The sequence below is a fragment of the Ahaetulla prasina genome, chromosome 17, assembly GCF_028640845.1.
Source record: "Ahaetulla prasina isolate Xishuangbanna chromosome 17, ASM2864084v1, whole genome shotgun sequence".
NCBI classification, from domain to species: domain Eukaryota; kingdom Metazoa; phylum Chordata; class Lepidosauria; order Squamata; family Colubridae; genus Ahaetulla; species Ahaetulla prasina.
In genome coordinates this window covers 4,558,007-4,568,431 of record NC_080555.1, presented here as the reverse complement: position 1 = coordinate 4,568,431, position 10,425 = coordinate 4,558,007, and the positions used below count along the sequence as shown (strand labels likewise).

The 10,425-nt window shown below is 47.2% G+C and overlaps 1 protein-coding gene across 3 annotated transcripts; it reads right to left on the bottom strand.

The window, feature by feature from the left end:
• Positions 1 to 399: 399 nt before the first annotated feature.
• SDHC (succinate dehydrogenase complex subunit C) lies at positions 400 to 8,346 on the bottom strand. 3 transcript variants are annotated; one of them, XM_058160723.1, is made up of 6 exons: positions 8,252 to 8,346; positions 5,471 to 5,527; positions 4,171 to 4,272; positions 2,856 to 2,917; positions 1,932 to 2,095; positions 400 to 1,224 (listed from the first exon to the last, which is right to left on the bottom strand). In XM_058160723.1, the coding sequence occupies exons 1-6, from the start codon at positions 8,269 to 8,271 to the stop codon at positions 1,120 to 1,122; spliced, it is 510 nt and encodes a 169-aa protein (XP_058016706.1). In that variant the 5' UTR covers positions 8,272 to 8,346; the 3' UTR covers positions 400 to 1,119. The 3 variants fall into 3 exon arrangements, with proteins under 3 accessions (XP_058016706.1, XP_058016707.1, XP_058016708.1); XM_058160724.1 differs by lacking the exon at positions 8,252 to 8,346 and adding an exon at positions 5,611 to 5,953; XM_058160725.1 differs by lacking the exons at positions 5,471 to 5,527; positions 8,252 to 8,346 and adding an exon at positions 6,839 to 6,857.
• Between the last annotated feature and the right edge of the window lie 2,079 nt (positions 8,347 to 10,425).

Sequence of the window (10,425 nt, the reverse complement as noted above, 5' to 3'; positions counted from 1 at the left end):
CTCGCCTTGGTGACGGTGAGCTGAAATCCAAAAAGATCCCCTCCGGTTTCAAACCGCAATCTGACCCCGTAAAAAGCAAAAGGAACCTGAAAGCAAGGCAAGTTGATTTTTTTTTCAACATTTATTATTAACCGGAAAAATCTTCATTTGGGGGCAAAACCCAGAAGAACCTTCATTTCGGGAAAGGGGGCTGTCAGCCAGCTCATCACTCACAAGTGGAGAAAAGTAAAATACGACGATATATTTACAGAGGATGCGACGGCTGGGTTTTATTTTATGGGTGGGGGGGTGGGGGGGTTTGGAAGGCTCAGAATCTTTTCTTGACGTCGGCTCAAAAGCAAGCGAATCCGACAATTTGTTCAACCAGGCCACGAAAAATCTGGCGTTCCCCACCCTCCAAATTTTTTTTTAATGCAAAGGTAGAGGCTGTCTCCTGCAGAAGGGAGAAAGAAAACTGCAAGATTTCCTCCTGCCTTCAATTTTCCCCCTCCTCTTCCCTCCGAGCCCCACTTGGGGAAAAAAAAAAAAATTAAAAATCATCAGCCAGACTGGAGGTTGTCCACCTCGGCTTGTGTGATTCGTTCGTGCCAGTTTGCTCTCAATGGACGGTGTTGTCCTTTGTGAAATGGGCGTGCCGCCCACGCCCGTTTGCACGCTGCCCTGTAGCTTTTTTTTGGTTTTTTGTTTTGTTTTCAAAGGGAAGGATTGTTCCGAGAAAGCAAAGACAAGAGCTAAAGATGGTTCGCGTTTGGCCCGGTGGGAGAAATGTCAGTTTCTAAAAGCCCAGCCGCGTTTTTAAGCGGTGGGATTTGAAGAAGAAGAACCCCCCCTCCCTCTCCCCCCCCAAAAAAAATCCCTCGGGTAAAACTGGAGCCTCTGGCGATGAAAAGAAGTTAAGAAAAAGAATAATAATAATCGTGATGAGAAAATCCTACCAGGAGAACGGTCTCCGTAGGATTGCAACGGTGGTAATAAAACCCCTCCCGATTATCTTCCTAACTAACAAACCGAAGTCCTTGATTGAACCAACTTTGTAGGGGTGTGTGTGTGTGTGCAAAGTTAGAAAAGTTGGGGAGCGAGCGGGGGGTGGGGGGGAGGGGAAGCGTGTTTCGTATCTCTTCACATGGCAGCAATCCCAAGGGAAGAGAGAACCGTCAGGATAAGGACCAGGGCACCGGACTGGTACAGGTGGGGTATCTTGAAACCGATGCCCATGTCCCAGACCTACAAAAAAAGGAGACGAGAAGGATGTCATAACAAGAGGAACATGAGACAGCAATAGCTCTCAGAGTCACTCTAAGCAGTTTACAGAGTCAGCGTACTTGCCCCCATCAATGTGGGTCCTCATTTTACCGACCTCGGAAGGACGGAAGGTTGAGCCGACCTTGAGCCGGTCAGGATCGAACTCCTGGCAGTGAGCAGTGAGTTAGCCTGCAGTACTGGATTCTAAGCACTGCGCCACCACGGCTCTTAACATAAATATGAATCAGTTTCCAAGGATCTGAATTTCGATCACGGGACCATGGGGATGCCGCAAAGATCATTAAGTGTGAAAATCGATCCTAAAAGTCACTTTTTTTTTCAGAGCCGCTCTAACTTCGAGTGGTCGCTAAACGAACTGTTCTAAGTCGAGGACTGCCTGTGACAGCATGTGGGAAAGACCTTGGGAGACAGGAGGAAAAGAGGCTGCGGTCAGATAAGAGACAGCTGAGGCCTCAGTTGATAATGGGAAGTCAGATGAAACCTTCCCTAGTTTCTCAGGCTGTAAAAGAGATGGGAGGGGGAGGATTGTACATTCACCCTGGCAAGATTCTGTCAATGGAGCTTTCCCATAAAGTAGCATGAACTCATTGGTCGTGTCTCCTCTCTGGTTCGCCCCGCGAGGCCAACATACTAGCGGTAGTATTGGCTGCTCTCCAAAGGCCACTTACCAGATGCCGAATCCCATTCCAGGTGTGGTAGGTTAGAGGGAGGGCCAAAGCAAACTTGGCAGAATAAATTAGAGCAGGTCCCAGGCTGAGCGACTTAATCATATCCAGGTAGTCGGGAAACTGTCCAGGAAGAGCCAAGGCGCTCAACGCGAAAAGCGACACACCTGGTGAGGAAACACATCCAGTAGGAATAGGATACGGGTAGTCAGTATGTCTGTCTGTCTATCATCTACCTACCTACTGTATCTATCATCTGTCTGTCTATCTGTAGTATTTATATCTATCTTTCTATCTATCTATCTACGGTATTTATCTACATTATTTATATCTATCTACCTATCTCTACAGTATTTATCTGTCTATCCATCCATCCATCCATCCATCCATCCATCCATCCATTCATACGTCCTATCTACCTTCTAATTACCTCTAGATCTATCTATCTATCTATCTATCTATCTATCTATCTATCTATCTATCTATCTATCTATCTATCTATCTATGCATCCATCCATCCATCCATTCATGTCTTATCTGCCTTCTAATTATCTCTAGATCTCTCTCTCTCTCTCTCTCTCTCTCTCTCTCTCTCTCTCTCTCTCTCTCTCTCTCTCCCTACCTACCTACCTACCTACCTACCTTATCTACAGTATTTATATCTATCTATCTATCTATGCATCCATCCATCCATCCATTCATGTCTTATCTGCCTTCTAATTATCTCTAGATCGATCTATCTATCTATCTATCTATCTTCAGTATATCTATCTATCTATCTATCTATCTATCTATCTATCTATCTATCTATCTATCTATCTATCTATCTATCTATCTATCTATCGTATCTATCATCCATCCATCCATCCATCTTTCCTTGCCAATCAAGGAAAAGATCCAGATGAAGAAGGAAAAATTGTGACGCACCTAAACTCATTCCCACGCCGGTCCCGCGGTGAGTGATGGACATCATCATTGGCAGGGACCACCTAAAAGGAAGAAAAGGGGGACATTGTAGAGAGCTGAACCCAGAAACGACGGTGCTAACGTCCCTTTATGGAAAAGAAAGGAGGAATGGAGATACGGGTCGCAGTTAGAGGAATTAATCAGCGGAACGACTTGCCTCCTCTTTCCAAGAAGAGATGGAGCAGTTTTTCTGAAATGGTAGAAGACCTCCAAAATCCATTTCAACTCTGTTGTTCTTTATTCCTTCCTTCCTTCCTTCCTTCCTTCCTTCCTTCCTTCCTTCCTTCCTTCCTTCCTCCCTCCCTCCCTCCCTCCCTCCCTCCTTTATCCCTGGGCCATTTCAAGAATTCTTTGGACAAACATTTGTTTGAAATGGGTCTCGGGTCTCCGGCTTGCGCAAGGGGTTGGACTAGAAGACCTCCAAGGTCCCTTCCAACTCTTGCTATCCCCGCTGTTCTGTAATCCCTGAGCGCTGAGCTCAGGCCAGGCCAGGCCAGACTGTTCCAGCTCTTTCGATCTGCTCCCCACTCTCGAATTATTCGAGGAATTCCACCAGAGAAGGACCGTTGGAATCTGTGGAGGCGGCTGAGGAATTTTCCACACAGGAGGGGAAAGTTCTCCTGGACGGGCAGCAGAGGAACCGGCCAAGGACTTCAAGAAAAGAACCAAGAATTTGAGCTTAGCTACCAACGTTGGGGTTTCAATTTTTCCCCCCCAGGGAGCAACTCAGCACCGGTAAATTGAGGTACAAGTAGTCCTTGACTTATGGCTGAAAGAGAGCCCACTGTGGTGGTCGGGACACAGGCTCATGGGACCCAGTGGGGAAATGTAAAATTAGTTACTACCGGTTCTGTGGGCATGGCTCGGTGGTGGTGGTGGGGAAATGTGACTGGGTGGGCCTGGCCAACTTTTTATTTATTTATTTTTAAAAGCATTTTTTCTACCTCTTCAAGCCAGCTCAGAGAGCACCAGAGACCCCACAATCCTCCTCCTCCCCTCCTCCTCTCTGCACACCCCATTCCCTTCTAGCACTGATGATGTTACCTAGTTAGGTCAGGAGACGTCTGCAAATAAACAAACAAACCCCCAACCAGCTCAGTGAGTACCAAGGACCTACTCATTTTCAACCCTGAGCTACAAAAATTCTCCTTTATTCGCATTTCAACCTTCAGCCTACCTCGCAGATGTCCGCTCCTGTGGGAGAAGGGCAGGGAAGGAATGCATAATTAAGGACATTATGAAATGAAACTTGATCACAATTAAAGACGCGTCTTACCCATATATGGTGATATGCGGGGACAACGGCCGTTTAGACCGAGTGTTCTTCTCCCAAAACTTGGCCATTTCTTCCTTCGCCGACGTCACCATGGGGACCAAGCTGGAACAGAACCATCGAGAACATGTTAGGAGGTAGGTAGGCCCCAAACACCCAGTAAGGCATTCAGGCAGTCCCCGACTTACGACCACTTGTTTAGCAAGCGTTCAAAAAAAGGAGACTTATAACTGGCCCTCACAATTGTCCCCAGGATCAAAATTCCGGTGCTTAGCAACCAACATATACAGTAGTGGCCAAAATTGTGGGAATCTTTTGGGAAAAGTGTATTTTCTAAAACTAGCTAATAACACCACTTTTTGGGGGAAGTAGTACCATAACATTATATATCAATGGAAAGATAATTTCATCAAGAATGTAATGCGATAACTTTTAGGAAGGATTTGCTATTAGAATAGCAGTTACAGTAGAAAAGCGAACACGTAGAAAAAAGGAGATATACAAAAAAAATTATCACCATAGAAAAAGACGAGATATGCAGAAATGATCACCATGTCAGTGAATCCTTCGTTGGGTAACCTTTAGCATGAATTATGGACTTATAACGTTTTCCCATGGAGTGAACCAAGTCTTTGAGTTCTGCAGCTGTTATCATGTGAAACCAAGATGGAATGATGGCTTCTATGAACTGGGTTTTATTGCTGGGTTGCTTGTTCTGACTAACCAGTTACTTTAGTCGGCTCCATAGATTTTAAATTGGGTGACGGTCTGGGCTATTCCCAGGCCATTCCAGCAGTGGAATAGGATTATCTTGGAACTCGGGGGTGGGGTGGGTGGATGATGTTATTAGCCATCATCGTTGGAGCACTTGGGTTTTGCAGACTACAGAACCGTTAGGTGACCCTGAGGACAGAGATAAACTTCCAAGTGGCCTCAACGACCCTCTAAAAAAGATGCAAATGACCAGCTGCTGTCTGCAAGGCGTATCAATCCTTCCATTCCCGTCCATCCTGTCAGAGCCGAAGAAGCTTCTCGGATGAGAAGCGAAACGTCTTCAAAAGAACGAAACAAGAAAGTCCAGTTGCCGCCTGAAAAAAACACACCTTTGGGACAACTGTGACCTGGACGACTGAGAATCTCTTATAGACTTGAAAGGGTTTTACCAAAAATCAGGTTCCACAGACAATTAGATTGTGCAAATGTCACGGGCCAACGGGTTCGCCATTTTGTTCGAAACCCTTCCTTGCTCGCAGATTTATAGAAAAGCGGTACCCGAACCCTTTTGTGAGTGGGAGGAACTTACTGTCGCATGGAGACTCCCGCGTTGAGGCGGACACACAGGCAACGCCGGCTCGCTAACCTGCAAAGGGGAAAAAATAATAATTACAGGATGTGTTGAATTGATAGCCCTGGAGGTTTGTCCTTGATGTGTGATCAGCCTACCTCGCAGGGTTAGCGTAAGGATTTTCTGAACCGTCAGGAGGCGCGGAGGGTATTTGGAGAACAAGGTTGGTTCAACTGCCGGCCCAGTTTTGAAGGTGGTTTTGGACTGCATAAACTCCAAAGTTTATGCATGTCTTTCAGAGACCACAGCAGTAGAGTCTAATGATTAAGGCGCCAAGCTAGAAATTGGGAGAGGGTGAGTTCTAGTCACAGGTTAGACACGAAGGTCAGCTGGATGTTTTTGGGCCAATCACCAGGAGACGGTGAGTTCTAGTCCTGCCTTAGGCATGAAAGACAGCTGGGTGACTTTGGGTCAGTCACCAGGAGACAGTGAGTTCTAGTCCTGCCTTAGGCATGAAAGACAGCTGGGTTACTTTAGATCAATCACCAGGAGATGGTGAGTTTTAGTCCCGTTTTAGGCATGAAAGCCAGCTGGATGACTTTGGGCCAATCACCAGGAGACGGTGAGTTCTAGTCCTGCTTTAGGCATGAAAGCCAGCTGGGTGACTTTGGGTCACTCACCAGGAGACGGTGAGTTCTAGTCCCGTCTTAGGCATGAAAGCCAGCTGGGTGACTTTGGGTCAGTCACCAGGAGACGGTGAGTTCTAGTCCCGTTTTAGGCATGAAAGCCAGCTGGATGACTTTGGGCCAATCAACAGGAGACGGCGAGTTCTAGTCCCACCTTACACATGAAAGGCAATTGGGTGACGGTCTGGGCTATTCCCAGGCCATTCCAGCAGTGGAATAGGATTATCTTGGAACTCGGGCATGGGGTGGGTGGATGATGTTATTAGCCATCATCGTTGGAGCACTTGGGTTTTGCAGACTACAGGAACCGTTAGGTGACCCTGAGGACAGAGATAAACTTCCAAGTGGCCTCAACGACCCTCTAAAAAAGATGCAAATGACCAGCTGCTGTCTGCAAGGCGTATCAATCCTTCCATTCCACTCCATCCTGTCAGAGCCGAAGAAGCTTCTCGGATGAGAAGCGAAACGTCTTCAAAAGAACAAAACAAGAAAGTCCAGTTGCCGCCTGAAAAAAACACACCTTTGGGACAACTGTGACTTGGACGACTGAGAATCTCTTATGGACTTGAAAGGGGTTTACCAAAAATCAGGTTCCACAGACAATTAGACGGGTTCGCCGTTTTGTTCGAAACCCTTCCTTGCTCGCAAAGATTTATAGAAAAGCGGTACCCGAACCCTTTTGTGAGTGGGAGGAACTTACTGTCGCATGGAGACTCCCGCGTTGAGGCGGATACAGAAGGCATGAAAGCCAGCTGGGTGACTTTGGGTCACTCACCAGGAGACGGTGAGTTCTAGTCCCGTCTTAGGCATGAAAGCCAGCTGGGTGACTTTGGGTCAGTCACTAGGAGACGGTGAGTTCTAGTCCTGCCTTAGGCATGAAAGACAGCTGGGTTACTTTAGATCAATCACCAGGAGATGGTGAGTTTTAGTCACAGGTTAGACACGAAGGTCAGCTGGATGTTTTTGGGCCAATCACCAGGAGACGGTGAGTTCTAGTCCTGCCTTAGGCATGAAAGACAGCTGGGTGACTTTGGGTCAGTCACCAGGAGACAGTGAGTTCTAGTCCTGCCTTAGGCATGAAAGACAGCTGGGTTACTTTAGATCAATCACCAGGAGACGGTGAGTTCTAGTCCCGTTTTAGGCATGAAAGCCAGCTGGATGACTTTGGGCCAATCAACAGGAGACGGCGAGTTCTAGTCCCACCTTACACATGAAAGGCAATTGGGTGGCAAGGGTCCAATCACCAGGTGACGGTGAGTTCTAGTCCTGCCTTAAGCATTAAAGCCAGGTGGGTGACTTTGGGTCGATCACCAGGAGACGGTGAGTTCTAGTCCCGTCTTAGGCATGAAAGCCAAAACCCCCCAAATCATCCCCAGGCCCCCCATTTTGGCAGCCACCGATCTTCCCCATTCTTTCCCCCCCCCAACAACCCTGCAAGGTAGGCTGAGACATGGAAGAGCAAGGGGACTTTTGGAGGGAGGACTCGAACCCAGGGCAATCGGCAGTCCTACCCTTCCGACGCTTTCCTTAGGCTGGTTTGGATTCCCCGGGGGCTTCATTTCAACCCCGATTCCAGAGACTGGAAGGGACCCCTTTGCTCAGCCCCGTTCATACGGGTAACACTCCTCTAGGGGGCGCCATGCCTGCGGGGGGGCATTCAGACGTCCGCATAAGACACGTGTCCGTCTCCCCCCCCTCCCCCCCGATCTGCAGGCCAGAGCTCTTCAATCCCTGGGAGTATCGAACTACAGCGCCCATCATCCCCGGCTTGCGTGGGAGGTGTAGTCCAGCCTGCCTCGGAAGCCAGCCGGGGATGATGGGTCGTGCAGTCCGACGCCTCCCTCCCCGGCAGGAGAGAAAAGACGGATTAAATACATCAGCAGGACAGGGAAAAAGGAGGCAAACACGTGTCTTTGTGAGCAAACACGTTTCTTTGTGCTCGTGCGAATCCGCCCTCCAGGTCACCCCGCATCCTCCGGCCGGGTATTAATCCCCTTTTGCGGCCTCGAACACGCCTGTTTCTCCGATTCGGGGCCTTCCAGGCGAGACGAGCCCGCCGCGGCGCTCCTCCGTCCCTCCCTCCCCGTTTTCTCCGCTACTTTTCTCCGGTCACCTCAAGACGGACGCCGCCATCTTGGCCAGCGGGCGCTCCGACTGCCCGGTGACGTCACCGCCCGACTTCCGTCGCCGGGAGCCGAAGAAGGGCGGAAGTCGGAAGCAGCTGAGCTGCAGCACATGCGCTTTTGGAAGCCCTTGGAGGCCACGCGGGGTGGGAAGAAGGCGTGGCTTCTGCCCTTCCAGAGGCTGGGGACTACAGTACCCATAATCTCCTATCCGGGGATGGCAGATGTAGTCCTCCTCTTCTCCACAATCCCCACTCCCTTGTAGCACTGATGATGTTACCTAGTTTTTTTATTTTTATTTTATTTATTTTTATTTTATATTTTTATTTTATTTATTTATTTTATTTATTCAATCGCAACAATGCAAGAGCAAACAATAGATTCAGACTTAATGTTAACCGCTTCACTCTTGATTGCAGAAAATACGACTTTTCTAACAGAGTTGTTAATGCTTGGAACTCATTACCAGATTCTATAGTCTCTACTCAAAATCCCAAAATCTTCAGCCAAAAACTGTCTACTATTGACCTCACCCCATTCCTAAGAGGACAATAAGGGGCGTGCATAAGAGCACAAATGTGCCTACCATTCCTGTCCTATTGTTCCCTTTCATTATAACAAATTAATATAGTTGTTGCATACTTTTGCTTATATATATATATATATTTCTTTTATAATGTGTTGATTCTACAGAGGAATTATTGAGTCTATCATTTGCACCTCTATAACTGTCTGGTTCAGTTCTCCTCCTCCTCCTTTCTGCAAAACCTACTTCCTACCAGAACAACTAGACACAAGAACAGTTTTTTCCCGAAGGCCATCACTCTGCTAAACAAATAATTCCCTCAACACTGTCAGACTATTTACTGAATCTGCACTACTATTAATCGTTTCATAGTTCCCATCACCCATCTCTTTCCACTTATGACTGTATGACTATAACTTGTTGCTGGCAATCCTTATGATTTATATTGATATATTGACCATCAATTGTGTTGTAAATGTTGTACCTTGATGAACGTATCTTTTCTTTTATGTACACTGAGAGCATATGCACCAAGACAAATTCCTTGTGTGTCCAATCACACTTGGCCAATAAAAATAAAATTCTAAATTCTATTCTATTCTAGCACTGATGGTGTTACCTAATTGGGTCATGAAATGCCTGCAAGAAAACCACCAAGCTCAGAGCCTTGTCCCCTCTCTCTTCTCCTCCCCTCCACATACCCACTCCCTTCCAGCACTGATGATGTTACCTAGTTGGGTCATGAAACGTCTACAAGAAAACAAGCAAGCTCAGAGAGTATCAAGGACCCCGCAGTCCTCCTCTCTGTAAACCCTCCTCCCTTCTAGCACTGATGATGTTACCTAGTTGGGTCATGAAACATCTACAAGAAAACAAGCAAGCTCAGAGAGTATCAAGGAACCCCACAGTCCTCCTACTCCCTCTCCTTCTCCCCTCCTGCCCCTCCCTTCTCTTCTTCCTCCTCCTCTTCCTCCTCCATTCCACAAATCCCTTTCTCTTCTAGCACTGATAAAGTTACCTACTTTACCTACCAAGTCATGAAATGTCTTCAACAAAACCACCAAGCAACCAGGGACACCCCCCCCCCCAAAAGTTCAACTCTTGAGCTACCAACATTCTCTAAATAAATAAATAATAAATAGCAGTTTGCAAACCCAACATCTTCCAACTGCCCACTTCGGACTTGGCTAAGACGAAAGAGAACACAGGACGTGCTTTTGTGTGTTCTGGAATGTCTTAGCGCCTACTAAAAACTGCGATTGTACTGAAATAGTGGCTTTAAGAGGAAGATTTTAAAAGGTTTGCAGGAAGGGGCCGAGGGCGCGCGTGCGAGACACTGGATTTTTCTTCTGCCTTACCGTTTTAGCTTAACTTTTGTGACAGGGGCCTGATTTTCAGCACTCGATGAACAAAATGTGGAAGTTTTTTGTCTTCTTCTAACCTTCATGTTTTTTTTAAAATGCAGGTCAGTCGGGGTTTCCCCAGGCTGCCAACTGCGATGTGTTTCAAAAACATGGAACATTTTAATTCTGCTTTTTTCTTAACAGAGGAAATCCAGCTCACTTTGAACATTGCTTGGGTGGGGGTGGGGGTGGACTAGATGACCTACAAAGCTCCCTTCCAACTCTGTTAATCTGT

Coding starts and splice junctions, on each gene's coding strand:
- SDHC (XM_058160723.1), bottom strand. CDS start 8,271: ATGGCGGCGTCCGTCTTGAG. Junction 4,273..5,470: donor GCGGGAGTCTCCATGCGACA/GTAAGTTCCTCC, acceptor GTTCTGTTCCAG/CTTGGTCCCCATGGTGACGT. Junction 1,225..1,931: donor GGAATGGGATTCGGCATCTG/GTAAGTGGCCTT, acceptor CTTTTTTTGTAG/GTCTGGGACATGGGCATCGG.